The following is a 23,553-nucleotide window of genomic DNA, read 5'->3' on the forward strand; positions in this document are numbered from 1 at the left end:
AATACGTCTTTATCAATTTGTGATTCGTGTAGTTATTGGAATGATAGTCAAGCCACCGTTCATCCCTTCGTTGTTTACTATTCAGAATCTGGAACACTAAAGAATATCAGCTTCATCATAATATCGGAAGTACTCCTTCATGATACTGTTGCGGTTCAGGTTTTCATTGCCAAATTAATGAGTTTTTTGAAAACAACAATAGAATTGAAAAAAAGCGATATTAATGTCTGATGGAGCTGCCTCACAATATAAAAATAGAAAAAACTTTGCAAGTCTTTGCAAGTTCAAAACAAAATATAACGTCGATGCAGAGTGGTATTTTTTGCGACTTCTCATGGTAAAGGCCCATGCAATGCAATAGGTGGCATATTGAAACGAATGGCAGGAAATGCAAGTTTAGCTAAAGAACATGAACATCCCAATACAAGCGCAAAAGAATTGTATGATTGGTCTAATCAGAAAAGTAATAAAAATTCATCAAAAATGTCATTTAGTTGGGTATCATATGAAGAATATGAACAAGGAGTAACAGAATGGAGCAATATTTTCAAAAAATCTATAATAATAGCTGCCACACAAAAGTATTAGTCTTTTGTTCCGATTTCAGAAAATAAGATACAAACGAAGCTGTTTTCAAAAGATGAAGAATCATTTACTTATGATGTAAATAAAATATAAGGTGCAACTAGTTCTGTAAAGTATCTATGTCATAAAAAAATATGTTCCTAAGATAATAAAACTCGAAAATAAATATTTGATTCTTATATATATTTATATCACTTAGAACATTTAACTCTTTTCTTGAGAACCGTTCGCCCAATCGTTTTGTTGTCAAAGAATGAATTGTATATTTTTGATCAAGCATTCCAATGAACGTATGGTTTTCGCTGGAGAACCATGGACAAATTAAGAAAAACGTGTATTTTCCCAAATAATTATAATTTTTCGAGCTTAAATTAAAAATAACTCGAAAACCAATGCCTTCAGAATGTTTACTACCAAGAGCTTTTTGTTTCAAAATGACTCTGGGCATCTTTTAAAATCATCAGAATACAAGTATTTTGAAAAATGCTTGAATAAGAATTTTCATAGAAAAATTAATCTACCATAAAAAAATTATTTTTCATTTCTCCATCCTGGACTTTTTTTTAAAAGTTGCGTATTAACGTCAAGTTTCTTTAAAAAAAAAATAAAAAAAAATTCAACTCTTTTTTTTAAATTGAAATTTAATGTTTATTTTAAATTTTTTTTAGTCGAAAAAATTTTTTTTTGTACAGTGTATGTTTTTTTTATGATGCGTTTTCGATTCGCTACAACTCATTCTCAGACAGTTTTTCTATACAACCAACGGTTTCTGGGCTACAATGCTTCGAATAAAACCTATGCCAAAAGGCATACGCCCTTATAGAATGTAACTCATGGGTGCAAAAAATCTCTCCACCTGTGAAAAATGCTCAGTTTGCTAAGCCAAATACGTGTGCAAAGTTTCATTCAAATCAAAAATGGTCGATTAAATTTTCGCGTATTTCCAGTCGATTTGAATTGATTCTGCTCTAGTGCCTAAAAGAACCGCGTTAATTCAAAGATCCGCATATATAAAACCTCGTAACGAAATCCGCGTTAAAAAAAACATGTAAAACCTGACTGTATATCAACAGTTATGTTCGACATCGGACCTGGTTTCCATTCCAGAAAGTCCGGTCCGGGTAATGATTCCGGAATCCGGAGAAGTCCGGGTAAAAATCAAACTCAACGTGATTTAAATCACAAGCAGCAGACCAACAGGTTTCTTCATTTGCATTTCTATGAATGTTCGTAATTTGAATCCAAGTAACATATTTTAAAGCAAATAAGTATATGTTAGGGTAGCAATGACTGTATGGAAAACATATTATCATCGAATTTCAAAAACCGTATGTATGTTTTGTTTATTGGTCCAAAAAACCATTTATGCAAAATTTCAGCATAATCGGACATGATTTAGGAGTGCCTCAAAGCGCTCAAAGTTGTGATATTCCGACCCTCGAAAATCTATCAAGAGCGGAGGAGTACATGAAATTGGGAGAATCGAAACTTTTTTTTCGATGCCAAATGTCTTAAAAATACTTAAAACGTCGAGATCTAGTATTATCTCGAAAAAAATTGTTTGGTCAAAAATCGACCTTCTGGAACTTAGCGGTTTTTGGGGCAACCGAGGGCTTAATATGAAATATTCTAAAACTGGTTTATGGTAATTTGCAAAACTCGTTACAAACCAGATGTAAACTATTTAAACGTTCATTGGGTATCTAAAACTTGTTTTTTTGTTAGGGTGGTTTGTAGCTAACCAAAATAAAAATGTAACCAATCGGAGTACAGCGTTCTAAAAAGTAATTTCGGGCGTATTCCAATACAATAACGTAAACACGGCGTTTAGTAAAGGGCGATACTGTCGAGCAAATGAAATTGGCCCTGCCACAAGTAAAAGAGATTTTTAAGGCTGTTCGCACCTACGCGAATTCTCATATGCAATTGTCAATTTATGTGTGAAAACAAAAGCAAAAATATTTCCCTCCTTCACTATCGCAAGTAAAAACCATACCAATATCAACAGAGTAGTCAGGGCCAATTAAGGCGCATAGAAAAGGGCGATACTGTCGAGCAAATCAAAATAAGGCGCACAGTAAAGGGCGATACTTTCGAGCAGATCTAAATAAGGCGCAAAGTAAAGGGCGATACTTTCGAGTAGATCGAAAAGGTTGCATAGTAAAGGACGAAACTATAAATTCTCGAATATACAATGTAAAGCGACTGAAATTCAAGTTTTAGGTTTACCATGTACAAAGCTAGAACAATTTTGCTTTTATTAGAGTATTTGGATGACAAATATATTGTTCCACCGTTATTTAGGATTTGAATTTTTGATTGAAAACTTTGTTTGTCTTTTTTGAGTTTTGTAGTCATTGTAAGATTCGCCCTAATCACGAAGTAGTCCGGAATTTTTGTTTTGCTTCTCAAGATTTCACCCCTTTTCGCTTCAGAAAAAATTTTTGGTTACGCCACTGCATCATATTGTTAAACGAACCCTGTTGAAAAATAACGTTTGATTACCCTCCGGTAATTCCAGATTGATAACCTAACGTTACTGCCCTCGGAGCGGAAAGAGAAATTTGTTTGATTTATCTCTATACAGAGACCCACAGCACAAACTTCCCTTGATATGTGATATTAAGAGTGGAAAGAGAAATTTGTTTGATTAATCTCTATATACAGAGACCCACAGCACAAACTTCCCTTGATATGTGATATTAACGGTGTTGTGATATACAAAGGATTTATGTTTGATAAATCTCATCAAAGAGACCCACAGCACATAAACCTTCTAACGAACCTGCAAAGAAAAGAGACAAGGGACTTTCTCATAGCTTGGGGAATCCTTTCCCAAGCACATAGACTCAAAAATAAGAACTCAATTAATACAAGCTATAAACGGCACCACAGAGCACCAAGTTTAATAACTATCCTTGAATCGAGATACCAACTTGAATCGAGATACCAACTACCGAAACACTTTGGGTACTCATCTATCTTGAACCTAGTGCGTTAGCGATTGTTAATCGTTTTATCCTTCTTTACATTCTGCTCTACGCATACACACATATTTTCTTTAGCGATCAAGCAAATGCACATGACTCGAATGCAGGGTTGTACTGAATATGGAAATTTAATATTTTTAACACTTCCCCTCAATTTTCATTTTCAGATAATATAACATTTCTTGGAATTTCTGTTTCGGCAAAGGTTTTGTAAATATGTCTGCTAACTGGCTATCTGTAGGTACATATTTCAAATTAATTTTCTTCTGTTTAACCAGTTCTCTAATAAACACATACTTTACATCAATATGTTTTGTTCTTTTATGTTCACGTGGTTCTTCCGCAATTCTGATACAAGGTATATTTTCTTCAAATATTGTGAATGGAACTGCGAGGACTCCAATCTCACCAAGTAGCGTTGATAACCATATCCATTCCTTTGATCCAATCCATAGTGCAATCAGTTCAGCTTCTGTGGTCGATAGGCTTACGATCTCCTGACTTTTCGTCGACCAAGATACCACGTTCCCGTAAACCAGGAACACGTGTCCTGAGACCGACTTACTCTCATCCTCATCGCTTGCGAAATCAGCATCATTGTATCCGACCAACGGATTCTCGTCATCCTTCCTTCTATACACGAGCGGAAGACATTGTGTACCTGACTATGCGTTTAAGTCCCGTCCAATGTGATTCTTCTGGTGAATCTTGAAATCGACTAAAAACACTTACAGCAAAGGTTATGCCAGGTCTTGACACCAAAGTCAAGTACTGTAGGCAACCCAACAGTGCCTTGTAAGACGCATCGGTCTTTGAAGTTCTTCCACTTCACATTGGGGTCTAATGGTTTTGATACCACTTTACAATCATCCATTCCAAATTGATGAATGATTCGGCTAACATACCTCTCTTGAGATATTTCCAACCTCCCTTTTTCGAGATTCCTTTTGATATCCATGCCTAAGAAATGACTCACTTCCCCAAGATCCTTCATTTCGAACTCCTTCGAAAGGTTATATTTCAACCACTCAATCTGAGTTGGATCTTGACCAAAAATTAAAATGTCGTCAACGTATAAAATTATATACAAACCCCTTCTTGTTGACACATAAACACAGGTATCAGAGTCTAACCTTTTGAATCTCAAATTCGTTATGAAATTGTCAAATCGCAAATTCCAACTTCTACTTAATTGTTTGAGGCCATAAATGCTTTTATTAAGTTTGCAAAGATTTGACTGTAAGCCTATTCCAGGAGGCAATTTCATAAACACGACTTCCTCCAATACCCCATTGAGGAACGCCGTTTTCACGTCCATTTAATGTATCCGCCAATTTAGTCTTACCGCGATAGATAGCAAACATCTTACTGTTGTCATTTTAGCGACAGGAGCAAAAGTTTCACCATAGTCCAAACCCGGACGTTGCGAACAGCCTTTTGCCACCAGCCTAGCTTTATATCTCTCTGAACCATCATCTTTGATTCTGAACAACCACATCGAATTGATAGGTTTTCTATCCCTAGGGATTTCCTTAACTATTGTCCAAGTATTGTTGTCCTTTAAAGACTTCAACTCCTCTTCAATAGTTGACAACCATTTGGCCCAATCGTCGCGCTTCCTCAACTCTTCTAAGTTTTGAGGAACTTTCCCGTAAATGTTTCCCACCGCGAGACTAGTTTCGTAATCCCTCAACCACGCAGGGGGTCTTCTAGATCTACCTCCTTGACGTTGAGTATTGTCAACATTTTGTCTACCAATGATTGCATATCATCTTGGTTTTCAGCCACAGAAACAAGTTCAGGGTTAGTCAAAGACTCTTCAACTGGTGTTTCAACCAGACCGGGCTCCAACGTTAGTGGTAATTTCGGTGGCACTTTTACTACATAACGTGCCTCAAAATCAAGCAGCTCAGTTTCATCTTGTTTCCCATGTTTTCCCCAAAAGTAAAATTTGCTTTCGTCAAATATTACATCTCTGGATACAATGACCTTTCTAGTCTCGCAATCCCAGAGCCGAAAACCGTTTGGAGCATAACCAACCATTACAAGAACCCGGGCTTTTACATCTAACTTGGACCTATGCTCCTTACCAATGTGGACATACACCACACATCCAAACGTTTTCAATTTCGTTACGTCAGGCTTTACACCGAACCACAATTCAAAAGGCGTTTTACATTTGGTTAAAGCACTAGTGGGGCTTCTGTTTGTAACATACATGGAAACATAAACCGCTTCTCCCCACATTTCATGAAGTATTTTGCTTTCATGCAAAATCGTTCTTACCTTATCCATAAGAGTACGATTCATGCGTTCGCTTACCCCATTCTGCTGAGGTGTGTAAGGAATAGTAGGAATCATTAAGATTCCCTTCTTCCTACAAAAATCCATGAACTCTTTCCCATAATTTTCACCACCATTATCTGATCTCAAGCGACAGATTCTAAAAGAAAATAGAGCTGTTACCATCGCTTCATACTCAATAAATTTATGGAATACATCACTTTTTCTCTCAATCAGATAGACAACCACAAAGTGAGTGAAATCATCAATGAAACTCACAAAATATCTATACCCATCATGGGTAGGCACAGTCATCTGGCCACAGACATCGCCCCTCAACCATCTCATTTTTTTTAACTATTTTTAAAATATTGTCATTACTCAAATGACAAAATCTTTGATGCCCACTACTTCTCCCATACTATATAGTTTATGCAAAATATCTTGATGGTGTGTAAAAAGTGCTTGGAATGAATTGAACCGCTGACTGCGCAACAGATATAATTGCGACCGCAATCCGAGCATAGCTACCGGACCATGGCGCTGATAAACTTCTTGCAATTTTGACATAATTTCCTTCGCATAAATACATTCTAGGACATGCACCAATGCGTCATCGTTCAGAAACATCAATATTTCATTGACAGCCATTCATCCTCTCGCAATCTATCTTGGAGTAATAATTTACGTACTGCTTCTTCTTCAGGAGTAGCACCCGCTACCGGTTCAAAATAATCTTCTACTTTGGGAGATTTTTCAATGGTATGTAAAAGTCCTTCTTGTTTGAAATGATGCTCTATGCGAAATTTCCAAAATGAAATGGCTTTTCATCCCCTTTGAAAATGGAGATGATTACTCGTCTTGCCCTATTCTCCATATTAATACTAAAACCTACAAAAGTTTCTTCTAACTTTAAACTTTACTAAGAAAAACCTATAAATGTCTATCCAATACAACAAACGTTTATCCTGGGCCCATAACCTGTTGAACGAACCCTGTTGAAAAATAACGTTTGATTTCCCTCCGGTAATTCCTGACTGATAACCTAACGTTACTGCCCTCAGAGCGGAAAAAGAAATTTGTTTGATTAATCTCTATACAGAGACCCACAGCACAAACTTTCCTTGATATGTGATATTAAGAGTGGAAAGAGAAATTTGTTTGATTAATCTCTATATACAGAGACCCACAGCACAAACTTCCCTTGATATGTGATATTAACGTTGTGGTGATAAACAAAGGATTTATGTTTGATAAATCTCATCAAAGAGACCCACAGCACATAAACCTTCTAACGAACCTGCAAAGAAAAGAGACAAGGGACTTTCTCATAGCTTGGGGAATCCTTTCCCAAGAACATAGACTCAAAAATAAGAACTCAATTAATACAAGCTATAAACGGCACCACAGAGCACCAAGTTTAATAATCTTTTAGCTCCCACATTTGGCGTCCTCCAATGATTGACGAGCAGGCGACCGCCTGCTTCGCCTTCGCCTTAATTCACACACACATTCACACACACGCGCACACACACACACACACACACACACAAACACACACACACACATACACGCACACACACACAGACACACACACACACACACACAGACACACACACACACATTTTTTAAATAAAATTGTCACTTGTTCATTTAATTCAAAACAAACAAAAATGATTTTCGTTTTTTACGATGAGGAATCCATTCATTTCATCGGTGTTAAGTCAGATCGAACCAAGTGATATCATCATCATTTGGAGGAAAACGAAATTGAAGTTCACTTTTGACTTCGGATTTCGAAGTTTTTTGTGCAATTTCGATTCTATGGTTCGATTATTGGTCGAATTTGATACTAACACTATGGTAGTCATAGTTGACTTGTTATGAACGAACAACATTTATCATTAGCCTTACAATCCAATGTTTCTATTCAGAATTAATATTGTGTGTTCTGCCACAAATGGTGACATTTCAACACTATTATATATATATATATATATATATATATATATATATATATATATATATATATATATATATATATATATATATATATATATATATATATATATATATATATATATATATACATATATATATATATATATATATATATATATATATATATATATATATATATATATATATATATATATATATATATATATATATATATATATATATATATATATATATATATATATATATATATATATATATATATATATATATATATATCTATATAAATATATATATATATATATATATATATATATATATATATATATATATATATATATATATATCCCACCACCCAAATGCACTAATTCGCCCATTGGGATTGATGCCAGTAAGTTCCCAATTACGGTAACTGGTCGCAACGCCATATGATAAGAGTCGGATTTCGTTTTCGTACCACGATTCTGGGCTGGCACCTGCGCCGAGCTCCCTTAGTAAGGTCGTGTGACAACGGCTTGAAACGGCGAGACAACAACCGGTGCAGGGGTCTCCGTCCCGTAAAACCTGGCAGGCCTTCCAGTACGTTCCAAATTCATTGCCCGGTGGGAACCGGGCAGGAGTGGGATCAGATGTCCTTTCCTGACTTGCGCCGGTCGGGGGTGTCATAGTTGCTCATAAGGCGCTATGGCAGCCGCCCCTAGCCATGGCCTCACTGCTTCGGCATAGACTACCATGGGACCAGATAGGCGACCACTCCAGTATGGATAAGGATAGCGGCTGGAAGGAGGACCCACTTAACAAAAATGAACAGTAATAATGAAGATCAACAATTGGGCGCAGAAGGGTTGAAAAACCCGTTGGCACGAGGAGGCATCCAGAGGTCTCCGCCGAGAAAGGCGGAGATGGATGCAGTAAAGGACGCCTGCGAAGACGGCAAAGGCAGTACGCCTACCGGATCGACGCAAGACATCGCAGTGGCTGGTCCACTGTTGATAAAGGCGGTCGGAAGACAGCGAGACACGCTACCGAAGGTAGTAGCGCTGTCGGAGCAGCTCGATGCCATAATCGAGTTTGCGAAAAGTCACACCAACACGACGAAGTACCTGAAGCAGGCTCTCTACATGCTTCGATCCTCCGTCGATGCTGCGAAGAAGGAGCACGCCGAGCTCAAGGCAAGAGCGGTGGCTGCAGAGAAGAATGCAACGGAGGTGACCGGAAGGGCGACGAAGTCGGTCCAAACGGACACCTGCATGTTTGCAGCGGTTTGCGCCTCCGGGTCAGCCGCAAAAAGAGCAAGGCAGTCTCCGGGGGAAGCCCCCGAGAACAGCAAGAAACGGTTGGTTGTGCTAAGCCCGCGAGATAGCACACCAACGGCCTCCAAGTCCGCCGAAAAGTCTGCCGAAGTGGCAGCTACGGGAAACCCTTGGGTTACCGTGGGAGGAAGGAAGCGCCAAAAAAACAGCAAGCGCAACGACGAGAAGGCGACAAATCGTCCAAAAATGGGAAAGAAGGCGCGAAGCAGGGGCGACGCCCTCATACTCAAGACGGAGGGGTCCAAGTACTCCGAAGTCTTGAAGAAAATGAGAGGCGAAACCCAGCTCAAGAATCTGGGAGCGGATGTGCGGACCATCCGTCGCTCTCGCACCGGCGAGATGATCCTTGAGCTCCGTAAGGATGCTAAAAACAAGGGCACTGCCTACAAGACGGTAGCCGAGCAGGTCCTCGGGAAAGATGTGCAAATTCGGGCACTCACCTCAGAGGTGACTCTCCAGCTCAAAAACCTGGATGAAATCACCGAGAGGTGCGATATTGCACAGGCCCACAAGGAGAAGTGCGGAGTGGAAGTAGCCACTGAGGTAATTCACCTCCGAAAGGGTCCAGCGGGGACCCAGGTGGCCACTTTCGGGCTTGCATCGGCCGATGCAACTCTGGCCCTGAAGACAGCCAAACTTAAGGTTGGCTGGTCAGTATGTCCCCTGAGCATACTCCAGCAGCCGGACGTTTGCTTCAGGTGTTTCGAGGGAGGACACAAGTCCTGGACCTGCAAGGGGCCCGATAGGAGCCAGTTATGTAGGCGTTGTGGTGGTGCTGGCCATAAAGCTAAAGACTGCGGGGAGCCTCCCAAGTGCTTGGTATGTACTGGAAAACGGTACGCCAAGCACTTTATGGGAGGCCCACGGTGCCCAGCCGGTAAGGCGGCCACGAAACCACGGGCGTGAGGGTGACACAATTGAACCTGAACCATTGCTATGCGGCACAGCAGCTGCTATACCAAGCAGCGTCTGAGTCGCGGTCGGACATCGCAATCGTATCGGACCCCTACTGCATTCCTCCCGGAAACGGTAATTGGGTTGCAGATAAGTCCAGTACGGCGGCCATATGCACGACCAGCAAGTTCCTGGTTCAGGAGGTTGTGTCAACCTCAAATGAGGGATACGCGGTTGCCAAGGTGGACGGAGTGTTCTACTGCAGTTGTTATGCTCCGCCGCGTTGGTCTATCGAAAGGTTCACCCAGATGGTCTATTTGTTATCTATGGAGCTGACGGGACTAACACCCTTAGTAGTGGCGGGCGACTTCAACGCTTGGGCTGTTGAGTGGGGAAGCCGCCGCACGAACCAGAGGGGCCAGATCTTGTTGGAAGCTTTGGCAAAGCTCAACCTAGATCTGGCCAACGTTGGAGCCAAGTGTACATTCAGCAGAAATGGTGCGGAGTCGATCATCGACGCGACGTTCTCCAGCCCAGGACTGATCGTGAACTGGAGGGTAGACGATGGCTACACCTATAGTGACCACCAGTCGGTCTGCTATAGCGTAGTCCAGAACGTGAGGCGGCAGGCGACGGGTAGAGCCAATACTCCGACCGTCCGCGGGTGTAAGACATCGCATTTCGATGCCGAGGTATTTGCAGAAGCAATGAGAAGAGAGCGCGAGGGGGGCAGTTGGCTCCACCCGAGTGCTGACCAATTAGTTGCCACATTATCGCGGGCGTGCGACGCCACCATGCCTAGGACCCGCCAACCTAGGAATGGTAAGTCACCGGTATACTGGTGGACCGACGCGATAGCGGACCTCCGTAGCGCGTGCCTCCGTGCAAGACGGATGTTGCAACGTGCACGTACCGATGCACAGAGGGTAGAGCGCCGTGTAGTATTCGGATCTGCAAGATCGGCGCTTAAAAGTGCGATAAAGGCGAGCAAGAGGGCCTGCTTCGATAGGCTATGCGCGAGTGCCAATACGAATCCGTGGGGCAACGCCTACAGAGTCGTAATGGCGAAGACCAAAGGCGTGTTGGCGCCTGCAGAGCGATCACCAGCGATGCTGGAGCGTATCATCGAGGGACTCTTTCCACGACACGAGCCAAATCCTTGGCCTCCGGTTGCTGAGTCTCACGTCCGACGTTCCAGTATCTCAGACACAGACCAGGGATGGTCGGCCAACCTGCCGGGCATCCAATCCGTGAGAGACGGCAGCCGTGCAGAGGTTGTGGAGGAGGTAAGGGTTACGAATGAGGAACTCATCGTGATCGCCAACTCCCTAAAGGTGAGCAAGGCACCGGGACCGGATGGAATCCCGAACTTGGCCATCAGGACGGCCATGAAAGTGGCCCCCGATCTATTTCGAGCAGTCATGCAGAAGTGCCTGGATGACTGCCTCTTTCCGGACAGGTGGAAGCGACAGAGATTGGTGCTGTTGCCGAAGGCTGGGAAACCGCCAGGGGACCCATCGGCATACAGACCTATCTGTCTGCTGGACACTACGGGCAAGGTGCTTGAGAGGATTATCCTCAACAGACTGGTGAAGTACACGGAGGGTGTAAACGGTCTATTCTCTCTGTCACCAAGACGGCAGAGGTAGCACTCCAGCGTAAGAGTTGGGGCATTCGCTATTGCGCAATCGTCACGCTTGACGTGAAGAATGCATTCAATAGCGCCAGTTGGGACTCCATAGCGCTCGCGCTTAGGAGTATCCACGTACCGGTGTCGTTGTACAAGATTTTGGAAAATTATTTCCAGAATCGGGTACTAGTTTACAACACGGAGGAGAGTCAGAAGTGCGTCCCAATCACCGCAGGGGTACCGCAAGGTTCCATCCTGGGCCCGGTGTTGTGGAATGTCATGTATGACGGGGTGTTGAAACTAAAGTTCCCTGTAGGGGTTGTGATCGTCGGTTTCGCAGACGACATCACGCTAGAGGTCTACGGCGAGTCGATCGAAGAGGTCGAGTTGACGGCCGCGCAATGCATACGCAAGGTCGAAGACTGGATGCACTCTAGGAAACTGGAGTTAGCGCACCATAAAACGGAGGTTACGGTTGTGAACAACCGCAAATTAGAGCAACAGGCGGTGGCCAGAGTCGGTGACTGCACCATTACCTCAAGGCGTTCCTTGAAGCTCTTGGGGGTTATGGTTGACGATAAGCTCACATTTAAGAGTCACGTCGACTATGCCTGTAAGAGGGCTTCAACGGCCGCTGCAGGACTATCTCGAATGATGTCCAATAGCTCAGCGGTATATGGCAGCAAGCGTAAACTTCTTGCCAGCGTGGTTTCGTCCATACTTAGGTATGGTGGGCCAGCGTGGTCCAAAGCGTTAGGTACCAACAGTCATCGTCGAAAACTGGAAAGTACCTACAGGCTCATGTGCCTGAGGGTTGTGAGCGCGTACCGTACAGTGTCATACGACAAAATCTGCGTCCTATCCGGCATGATGCCTATCAGCATAGCCATTAAGGAGGACGTAGAATGCTTCGATCAACGTGACACAAGGGGTATACGAGGCACCAGAAGGTCATTCTCGATGATCAGATGGCAGCAGGAATGGTCCAATTCCGCAAAGGGTAGATGGACGCATCGACTTATTCCGGACGTATCCGGATGGGTCGGGAGGCGCCATGAAGAAGTTAACTTCCACTTGACACAGATTCTGTCAGGTCATGGTTGCTTCAGGCAGTATCTACACAGATTCGGGCATGCGGGGTCCCCCATGTGTCCCGAGTGCGCGGATGCGGAAGAAACTGCTGAGCATGTCTTCTTCGTGTGCCCTCGTTTTGTGCATGCACGGAGCGACATGATGGTAGTGAGCGGGCCAGACACCACTCCGGACAACCTAGTTCGGAGGATGTGTAAAGACCCAAACATTTGGAGGGCGGTTTGTACAGCCGCCTCTCAAATAGTTTTAGAATTGCAAAACAGGCGACAGGTTGACCACCGACACGCCAGTGTTAGCTAACGGCCAGTCTCCAGGTTAGTTAGCTAAGTTAGCAAAGAGATCTATAGAACCAAGAGGGTGCACAGAGCACAAAAGCCGCTCCCCGAAGCAATACCTAGTGGTGGTCCCGGGGAGTATTATGGGCTGGAGACTGGAGGGGTTTTAGTGGGTCCGGTCACTGATTCAAACCAACCCCACACTCCCTGAGGTTGGTCACCTCAGGGGTTTGGATGCAAATTTCCCCTCCACCTGAAACAAAAAAAAAAAAAATATATATATATATATATTTATTTATTTATTTATTTATTTATTATTCTATTTCCATCTGACCTTATAGGTCTCCATGAAAGTTAGTGGATGGGGAAAAGCCTATTTGAGGCTGTCCTCATGTAGGCATAAAAACCCCATCATCTTTTGATAAATATACATGAAATTTTACGTTACAATGAGTCAATGACAAAACGACAAACAGTTCATATCTAACATAGAATTAAATGAATAATACATTGGGTCCAACTTAGTCATTACATAAAACATTAATCCTATTATTAAACAATATGGTCAATTATAAAATATTCGACATGTACACTTTCTGAAGAAATTTATGTGACGGTTCGCCGAACTCGAAGATCTCCTCTACTGGAGCGAAAGCTCGAACACATGCAGTGACAGGTTCATTATATCCGAACAAAGTGCGATGTACATTGGGTTGAAGTAAACCAGCAGATCGAAGTGACCGTTGCGGTGCACGAAAGTTCAGCAAAGAGAGGATTCTCGGGGAGTCGACTTCGCCATTTAAAACCTTGGCCACGAACACGGCTTGTTGAATTTTCCTGCGTCGCTCAAGCGTATCAAGATTAATAAGGCGACACCTCTCGGAATACGGAGGGAGATTAGCAGGATCACGCCAGGGAAGATTTTTCAAAGCCAACCGGATAAACCTTTTTTGTACTCGTTCGATCCTTAAAGTCCAAGCAAGTTGATAAGGAGACCAAATCAAACACGCATTTTCCAACAATGGTCTAACAAGTGAGCAGTATAAAGCCTTTAAACAGTACGGATCCTTAAATTCACGTCCTATTTTACTAATAAAACCGAGCTGTCGAGTTGCCTTGGAAATAATAGATGAGCGGTTCAAGTTAAAATTTAGCTTAGCGTCAAGTAAGACACCGAGGTCATTCACGTGATCAACTCTTTTGAGTACGTGTCCATCAATCACATAATCGAACTGAATAGGTTTCGCAGTGCGATGGAATGTCATGACCTGGCATTTTGCAATACTAACTATGAGCCAATTTCTGCGACACCAATTAATAAAAACATCCAGCAGTCTCTGTAATTCACGACAATCATCTACGGACCGCACAGCCAAATACAATTTTAAGTCATCGGCGTAAACCAGCTTGCACCCAGCTCCTAATAGCAATGCCACGTCGTTGAAATAAAGAAGAAAAAGAAGCGGCCCCATATTACTGCCTTGTGGTACTCCAGAAGTGTTAGTAAATTCTGAGGATAAACAGGAACTTAGCTTTACTCGTAGTATTCGACCACATAAGTAGGATCGTAGCCAGTCAATGAATTGTTGCGACACACCAAGTCGAGAGAGCTTCCGTAAAAGTATTCGGTGATCAATCCGATCAAAAGCTGCTTTCAAATCCGTATAGATTACGTCGACCTGTGCCTTCTGCTCCATATGCGATATACAAGTCGAAGTAAAATCCAAAAGGTTCGTGGCGACAGAACGTCCAGGCATAAATCCGTGTTGATCGCAGGAAATGTAGTTTTTCATACACGAGAGGATTCTTGAGCTCACTACAATTTCAAACAATTTGGACGAAGCGGAAAGACTGGTAATGCCCCGGTAATTTCTTATGTTTCGTCGATCACCACTTTTAAACACAGGAAACATGTAAGACTGCTTCCAAATCATCGGGAATCTTCCTTGTTCGAATGATCGATTGAATATGCGACATAAAGGTTCAGCTAAAACGGCCGCACAGCGGGTATAAACCACTGCAGGGATACCATCCGGCCCCACAGAAAACGAAGTTTTAAGCCGTTTCGCAGCAGTCACTATCATATCGGCAGTGATTTCGAATGTGCTTAGGTCAACTAGGTCAAGCGGTACATCCGCAGAAGCAATTTCAGCATCCAACTCGGAAGCAGTGCTGTCGGCGAAAACAGAAGCGAAAAATTTAGCGAACAACTCACATGACTCCGGGGAACATGCTGCTTCAGTGCCATCGAGGTGTACATTAGAAGGGATTAGTGAACATTTTCGCTTCGAATTTACAAAATTCCAAAACTGTTTAGGGTTCCGGCGGAGGTCTGTTTGTACCCGCATTACGTAGCTTTTGTACAAACAGGCGTTCATTCGACGAAAATCGGTGCTGGATCGTTTATAATTACATTTAGTCTCAACTGTTTTAGTTTTTCGATATTTACGCTGCCAAGCATTACGTACACGCTTTAGTGCATGTAGTCGCGAAGTAGCCCATGGAGGGGAAGCAGGCTTATTCACTAGTGGCAAATTTTGTCTCAACCATTGGCATAAAGTTTCACTGAACGAGTTGGCTAGATCGTCAACGTCATTGATTTCGTACAGAGTCATCCAGTCGAAACTTTGTAAAAACTCAGTAAGAGCCGTGAAATTAATTTTACGGTAATTCAAAGTTCTCATACTGTCCGCTGCCGAAGCCGGTGTCGTCATTCTCGACTCAGATGGCAATGATATAACAAGCGGGGGATGATGCAGATCAACGGGAACAAGTGGGGCAACACAAGTATCGACCACACATGTTTGCTCGATAGGACAAAAGATAAGATCGAGCATGCGGTCGAGGTGATTCAACTGCTGGTTCACTTGGCTTAGGTTTAAAAAGTCCATGCCATCGATCAGTGCAGCACTAGCAGCAGAAAATTGAGACGAACTGGTATGAATTGCTTTGTCCTGTGACCAAACGATGCGAGGTTGATTAAAATCACCACAAACGAGAATGGTATCATTAGCCGATCTCTTACTGCACAGCTCAGTGACCGAGGCAATATGGGCGTCAATTATGGCTGGATCGTTGCTTTTGTCAGGAGGGATATATACAGCACAGAGGAATATTTTCAAACCACAAATAGTGGTACTCACGCATATCTGCTCCAGATGGTTGCCGTGTGAAGTATTAAACAATGCGCTCGGGTACCGTTTATTAACGGCGATCAAAACTCCACCAAAAGAACGTTTTCTACTGTTATGAACGCTTCTGTCACACCGGAAAACATTAAACGAGTCGCCGAACAGTTGCTGCGAGTTGATGCGGTCATCCAGTCCAGTTTCAGTCAACACGATCACGTCGAAATTACAGTCGTTGGTTGCCAGATAAAACTCGTCGATTTTAGTACGTAGACCGCGGACATTCTGGTAGAATAGCCATACAGCATTCGAATATTGACCGGTGTGCTGAAATGCATTACTACAGAGTACGGGTTGCCGGGAAAAAACATCAAAATACTCGCCTCTGGTGGAAACCCGAAGGTTCCCACCGTCCACAGTAGATAGCAAAAAATCAGTAGCAGACAGTTGCATGTGAGTTGCAGCGTACTCGGCGTCACAAGTTAGTTTTTTGGCATGTCAACAAATTCACGAAACAGCAATCCAGTAGGCCACGAAGCAGGGTTTAGGGCGACGTTTTTCAGGTCCGGATCCAAACCAATTTTATAGGACACATATGAATAGCTGGTCGTATCCGTTCCCTTCCGAACGAGCCTAACAACAACAGCAGGCTCAGTTGTATTTAAACAGCGAGAGATGATTTTTTGTATGTCGTTATCTGTAAGTTGTGGGTTTAAACCAGACAGATATAACCAGAAGCGTTTTTGTGCTGCAGTAGAAGCGATGGATGGCACTGAGAGATCGCTTAAATCGATGTTGTTTTCACCACGATCAGGTTGAATCAAAATTGGAACCCGCTCTGTTCGGCGACGCTTCAAATTTTTATTGGGCCACACAGGTGTGGTAAACGAGGTAGATGGGGTGCCTAGAGCAGGGTTATCATTCACTGCTATACGAGAAAAGTTGTCGATTTTTTTGCTTAAACCGTCAACAACCTCGAATAGTTTTTGAACCTGAGCGGGCAGCTCAGTGAGTTGTGACGACTGTGTGGGTTGCTCTGATAGTGGCAGCTGTAAATCTGCTATGTAAGAACGAATAGAACGGCCGTTCAGCAACTCTCTGCATATCGGGCAAATAAACATGATTTTGCCGAGTGCGAAAAGATCCTTACACCCTCTACTGTTAAAGCCACAGCATTGTTGGTTTATGTGGTAACAGTTCTCACAGAAGCCACATCGGATCGGTTCAATATCGTTGACGGCTTGTTTACATTCCCCACACTGTTTCTTCTCCATTCTGTTTTGTTCAATCGTAGCGGCAAGCAGTGGGTATACTTAACGAAAGAAGTGCCTCACTACAAAAACAAAACAATGGTAACTTGCAGAACTCAGCAGTAGAATCCACAGAATAAATTTTATTCGTTGGCAGCAGCAAACAAGTGATTCCACGGTACTTCACAACGCTCGAATACTTTGGCTGGTACACTTCACTTTGCGCATGTAAAAATTACGAAATAATAATTTTGACAATCTGATAAAATGTAAATTAGATAGCGAGAAATCGAAAAGCAGTTGTCCAAAACTGAACGAAACACTGAAAAAAAAAAAAATATATATATATATATATATATATATATATATATATATATATATATATATATATATATATATATATATATATATATATATATATATATATATATATATAATATATATATATATATATATATATATATATATATATATATATATATATATATATATATATATATATATATATATATATATATATATATATATATATATATATATATATATATATATATATATATATATATATATATATATATATATATATATATATATATATATATATATATATATATATATATATATTGCAATTGAGGATTGCAACGATTTTTGTCGGAATTTGTTGATAATTTGGCTTGACATATTTTCTAATGTTTCTACATTAGTGAGCCTATGTAGCTCGTTCGTGCTAAACCAGGGAGGACGCTTCAAAATCATTTTCAAAAGTTTATTCTGAATCCTTTGAAGTGTCTTCTTCCTGGTTGCACAACAACTTGTCCAGATGGGAACTGGCCTGGCCTAAAAATTTGTTTGTAAATTAACAGTTTATTCCTGAGACAAAGTCTAGAATTCCTGTTGATAAGAGGAGATAAACATTTGATATACTTCTTGCACTTTGACTGGATATTTTCAATGTGCTCCTTGAAAGTAAGATTCTTATCATAAATTAGCCCTAAGTATTTAACTTGAACAGACGAATTTAAGACCACACCGTTCATCTTAGTAACGTGGTTATTGGTGGGTTTGAGGAATGAAACTCTTGGCTTATGAGGAAAAATAATTAACTGTGTTCTAGAAGCATTACGAGAAATCTTCCATTTCTGCAAGTATGAAGAAATTATATCTAAACTTTTTTGTAGCCGACTGCATATAACACGAAGACTTTTTCCTTTGCGGAAATGCTTGTATCGTCGCAAAACAAAGATTTCTCACAACCTGGTAGTAAATCAGGAAGATCAAAAGAAAAAATGTTATATAAGATTGGGCCCAAGATACTCCCCTGAGGCACACCAGCTCTAACAGGCAATCTATTAGATTTACCATTTAGATAGTTAACCTGAAGAGTGCGGTCAGTTAAATAACTTTTTATCATTTTTGTGAGGTAAAGCGGAAAACTGAAATTTTACATTTTAGCTATTAAACCTTTATGCCAAACACTGTCGAATGCCTTTTCTATATCTAGAAGAGCAGCTCCAGTCGAATAGCCTTCAGATTTATTAGTTCGAATCATAATTGTTACTCTAAGTAACTGATGAGTAGTGGAATGCCCATGGCGAAAACCAAACTGCTCATTTGCAAAAATTCTCATTAATATATGAGAATTCTCATTAATATATGTTCTCATTAATATATGTTATCATTCTATTAAGAATTATTCTTTCAAAAAGTTTGCTAATAGAGGAAAGTAAACTAATTGGTCGATAACTTGATGCCTCAGCTGGATTCTTTTCCGGTTTTAAAATTGGAGTAACTCTGGTATTTTTCCATTTCGTAGGAAGATGTGCTAGTGCAAAGTATTTGTTAAAAAATTTTACCAAGAAATTTAAAGAGTTTTCGGGAAGTCTTTTGATGAGGATATAGAAAATCTCATCATCTCCTGGTGCTTTCATGTTTTGGAATTTTTTGAGAATAGTTCGCACCTCATTCAAGTTTGTTTCCAATACCTCTTCAGAAAGAAATTCTTGGGTGGTGATCTGATCATACTTTTGGTTTACTTCATTTTCAATAGGACTTACTACGTTCAAATTGGAGTTATGAACACTCTCAAACTGCTGAGCAACACACTTAAAATTTATTGCCGGGTCTCGGTTATTTTCGCCGAGAACGGCACCACTGAGTGCTCGGTTTAAAAAATAATGACAGCTGTCACATTTTTTCGTAAATCTCGGTTCAACCTAACTGAAATCTCGGCATATATTATTACCGAGCTATCACTACCGAGATTACGGATATTTTGTGCTGAAATTTCAGTTAGGAAAACCGAGATTTACAAAAAAATGTGACAGCTGTCATTCTTTTTTAACCGAGCACTCAGTGGTGCCGTTCTCGGCAAAAATTACCGAGACCCGGCAGTAAATTTTAAGTGTGAAGTTTTTGAAATTTTTGTTCATTCGTTTCTTAAGAACCTTCGAATGCTTCCAGAAAGGTTTTGAATAAGGTTTTAGTTGTTCAACTTTTCTCATGAAATTCTAATTTCGCAAGAGAGTGAATCTATGTTTAATTTCCTTTTGTAATTCTTGAAAAATAATTTTCAAAGCAGGATCACGAGATCTTTGGTATTGACGTCTCCGTATGTTCTTCAAACGTATAGAAGTTGAAGTTCACTGTCAATAATTGGTGCATTGAATTTCACTCGAGCCTTAGGAACTGGTAAATTCCGGGCATTGAGTATTAAGCTGCTAAAATTATCTAATGCTCTGTCAATGTCAGCACTATTTTGTAAAATAATATCATCATTCAAATTTTCTTCGATCGTAGAACAATATCTATCCCAATTAGTCTTGTGATAATTTAACACAGATCTAGTGGGATTTGAAATAGTTTCATGGGAAATAGAAAACGTTATGGGAAGATGATCAGAATCAAAGTCAGCATGAGTTAATAAATCACTGCCTTAATGACTTTGATTTGTTAGTACCAAATCAATTGTAGATGGATTCCTAATAAAAGAATAACATGTAGGACCATTTGGAAATAAAACTGAATAAAATCCAGCCGAGCAATCATTAAACAATATTTTTCCATTGGAATTGCTTTGAGCATTATTCCAAGATCGATGTTTCGCATTAAAATCACCGATTATTAAAAATTTAGATTTATTTCTTGTGAGTTTTTGCAAATCTTCCTTGCAATAATTTTTTCGCTCACCAGTGCATTTAAAAGGCAAATACACTGCGGCTATAAATAAAATTTCAATACTTGTTTCCATGTCAATTCCCAAACTCTCGATAACTCTGGTTTCAAGATGGGGTAAAACACGATATTTTATTCGACGGTGGATAACTATTGCAACTCCACCACCGGCAACATTAATTCAATCAAACCTATGAACCATATAATTTGGGTTCTTTTTCAGTTTAATATTTGGCTATAAAAGCGTTTCAGTCACAACTGCAGTATGCACATCGTGGACTGTTAAAAAATTGAAAAAATTCATCCTCTTTCGCTTTTAAAGAGCGAGCATTCCAATCTAGAAAATTTACAGCATTATTTAAAATCATTGCTGAATTCCAATTTCATAACAATATTAGTTGTAAATTTTATACCTTCTTGAACAGCCTCGTACACCGAGTTACAGTTCAACAAAACGGACATTAGCTGCAGCATGGATTGTTGTAGGTATTCAATCTTCTCGGGAGTTGGACTACCTAAATCAATAATGGCTGACTTTTCAGCACCAAACACGAATGGTTTGTTACTGTTTGAATTTGAAATATTACCTGAAAGGACACTGGCATATGAACAGCCTGGTGGTACCTGAACAGGATTATTTGTCTGAAATTTGTTATCTGATTTAAATTATTACCTACAGACACACCTGCTAATGGAAGTGCTGGTGATGCCTGAACAGTATTGAAAGTCTTTTGATTACCTACTGTTCGCACTGGAACGTCTTGTGGTGGACTGTAAACACCAGAGGGGAACGGAGTTTGCAATTGGCTCAAAATTAACTCTAATTAGTCCTGAAAAGAACTGGGGGAATTGCCTTTTGCTCAGCTTCAAAGGAAGAAGAATGCAGGAAAAACAACTTTGCTGCTATGCTACCAACTATTTATTCTCTTCTTTGATCTTCTGCTACTGCTGCTACGATGTGAATGGTTGCGCGACAAAAAACTGAATGAACGCTTTCCCTTTCAGAGGGTTCTTTTATAGCAGCTGCGGTGGCTCGCATAGATGCTGCTTGATGCTGATTGGTCGTGGTTAGTTTTGGTGGGGAGACGGAACATCCTCCCCGGTTGCGGAACTCGGCGATCGTCGAAGTTTCCAACTAATTGGTTGTCCTCAATCGGTAGAATTGAAACCTTGTTGATTGGACGTCGAAAATGGTGACCGTTGGAGAAGACATCTACTGCTCGTACAAGCCCATCATCGCCAGGGTAGGCTTCTTCGATACGACCTAGTTTCCAATTGAGAGGAGGTTGATTTCGATCATGCAGTAGCACAATCATGCCGACACGAACGTTGGGCATCTCTCGTAGGTACTTTTTCCTGGGTTGTAGGGTGTTTAAATAGTCTCGGCTTCAAGCACGCCAAAATTGTTCACGGAGAAGTTGGAGATGCTGCCAGCGGCTCAAACGAGAAACCTTGACATCTTCTAACGATGGTTCAGCGGGAGCTGTAAGTGATCGACCGATGAGGTAGTGAGCTGGCGTGATCACAAGTGGATCTGCTGGATCATTGGAGATGGTAAACAGCGGTCTGGAGTTCATGACAGCCTCAATCTGTGCTAAGACTGTAGCTAGTTCCTCAAAAGTTAACTTCACGTCACCGACAATACGTTTAAGATGAGTTTTGCAGGATTTCACCGCCGCTTCCCACAAGCCGCCAAATTCAGGGGCATCTGGTGGGATGAAGTGCCACTCGATTTCACGGCTGCTACAAAAAGACTGGATCGACTCAACGAATTGTTGATTATGGAATTGTTGGTACAATGCTCTTAATTCATGGTTGGCGCCTCGAAAGTTAGTAGCATTATCCGAGTGCAACTCACGAATCATGCCCCGCCGAGCAATCTGTCGTCGAAGAGAAGCCAGGAAAGCATCGGTGCTCAAATCGGACACGGCCTCCAGGTGAACAGCCTTAGTCGTCATACAAACGTACACTGCTACGTACGATTTCACTATTGCAGGTCGACGTGATCCTTGTTTCGTCCAAAAGGGCCCGGCATAGTCGACACCTGTTACGGCGAACGGAGGGGAAGGTACTACTCTAGACTATGGTAGGTTTCCCATTAGCTGACTGGTAGTAGTAGGGCTGGTACGGAAACATCTGACGCAACGACGGGTGATGAAACGAATGGTAGATCTTGCGTTTAGAAGCCAATATCGCTGTCTCATGGCATTCAAAAGTCCAGTTTGTCCTACGTGGAGTAACTCGATGTGCATCTGTTGCACTAGCAGCCGCACCACCGGATCCTTATCCGGCAATATTATTGGATGACGATTCTCGAAAGGTAGTTGCGAGCGATCCAACCGACCACCCACGCGGAGAAGCTTATTGACGTAAACCGGGCGTAAATTACCAAGTTTTCGGCACGGTTGATTGGTAACAACGCGCTTGATTTCATCGGCAAAATGAAACTGCTGTACGACATATGCAATGGTTTCCGTGGATTGGCGTAGCTCACTGACGGTTAAATGTGTCCCAAGCTCACGTTCGGCACGCTTCTTCTTACAATTCTTAGCGAAGCGCAAAATGTATCCCACGACTCGTTGAATTTTACGGAAACTACTTTGCTTGTGGAAATGGGCCAGCAAACCATCATCGTTTGACACTGTCACCATGGATTTAAGTTCTGGTAGCTCTTCATCAGGTATAGTTTCGGGCACGTCTACTTCATACTTTTCCCTATTCAGGAATTCGGGACCGCTCCACCAGAGCGGATTGTTCTGAAGATACTCAGGAAGTTGGCCTCGGGAGATGATATCGGCTGGGTTTTGCTGCGATCTGACATGCTTCCATCGATGCTCACTAGTCTGCTCTTGAATCAGAGCGATTCTATTGCGCACGTACTGTTGTAGTTGATTCAGTGGTTTTTTAATCCATGCTAAAACAATCGTACTGTCAGACCACAGTACTGTTTCCTGGATTTTCATCGTTAAAGCTGGCAACACCT

At 41.5% G+C, this 23,553-nt stretch overlaps 2 protein-coding genes across 2 annotated transcripts; both read right to left on the reverse strand.

Annotated features, from left to right (window-relative positions):
- Window positions 1-21,958: 21,958 nt before the first annotated feature.
- LOC129728682 (uncharacterized) lies at window positions 21,959-22,528 on the reverse strand. The gene has a single exon (XM_055687132.1). It carries the CDS (start codon window positions 22,526-22,528, stop codon window positions 21,959-21,961), a length of 570 nt encoding a protein of 189 aa, XP_055543107.1.
- Window positions 22,529-22,651: 123 nt separating this feature from the next.
- LOC129728683 (uncharacterized) lies at window positions 22,652-23,533 on the reverse strand. The gene has a single exon (XM_055687133.1). The coding sequence runs from the start codon at window positions 23,531-23,533 to the stop codon at window positions 22,652-22,654; it is 882 nt and encodes a 293-aa protein (XP_055543108.1).
- Window positions 23,534-23,553: the final 20 nt, after the last annotated feature.

Source organism: Wyeomyia smithii, chromosome 3 (genome assembly GCF_029784165.1).
Source record: "Wyeomyia smithii strain HCP4-BCI-WySm-NY-G18 chromosome 3, ASM2978416v1, whole genome shotgun sequence".
Classification (NCBI taxonomy): domain Eukaryota; kingdom Metazoa; phylum Arthropoda; class Insecta; order Diptera; family Culicidae; genus Wyeomyia; species Wyeomyia smithii.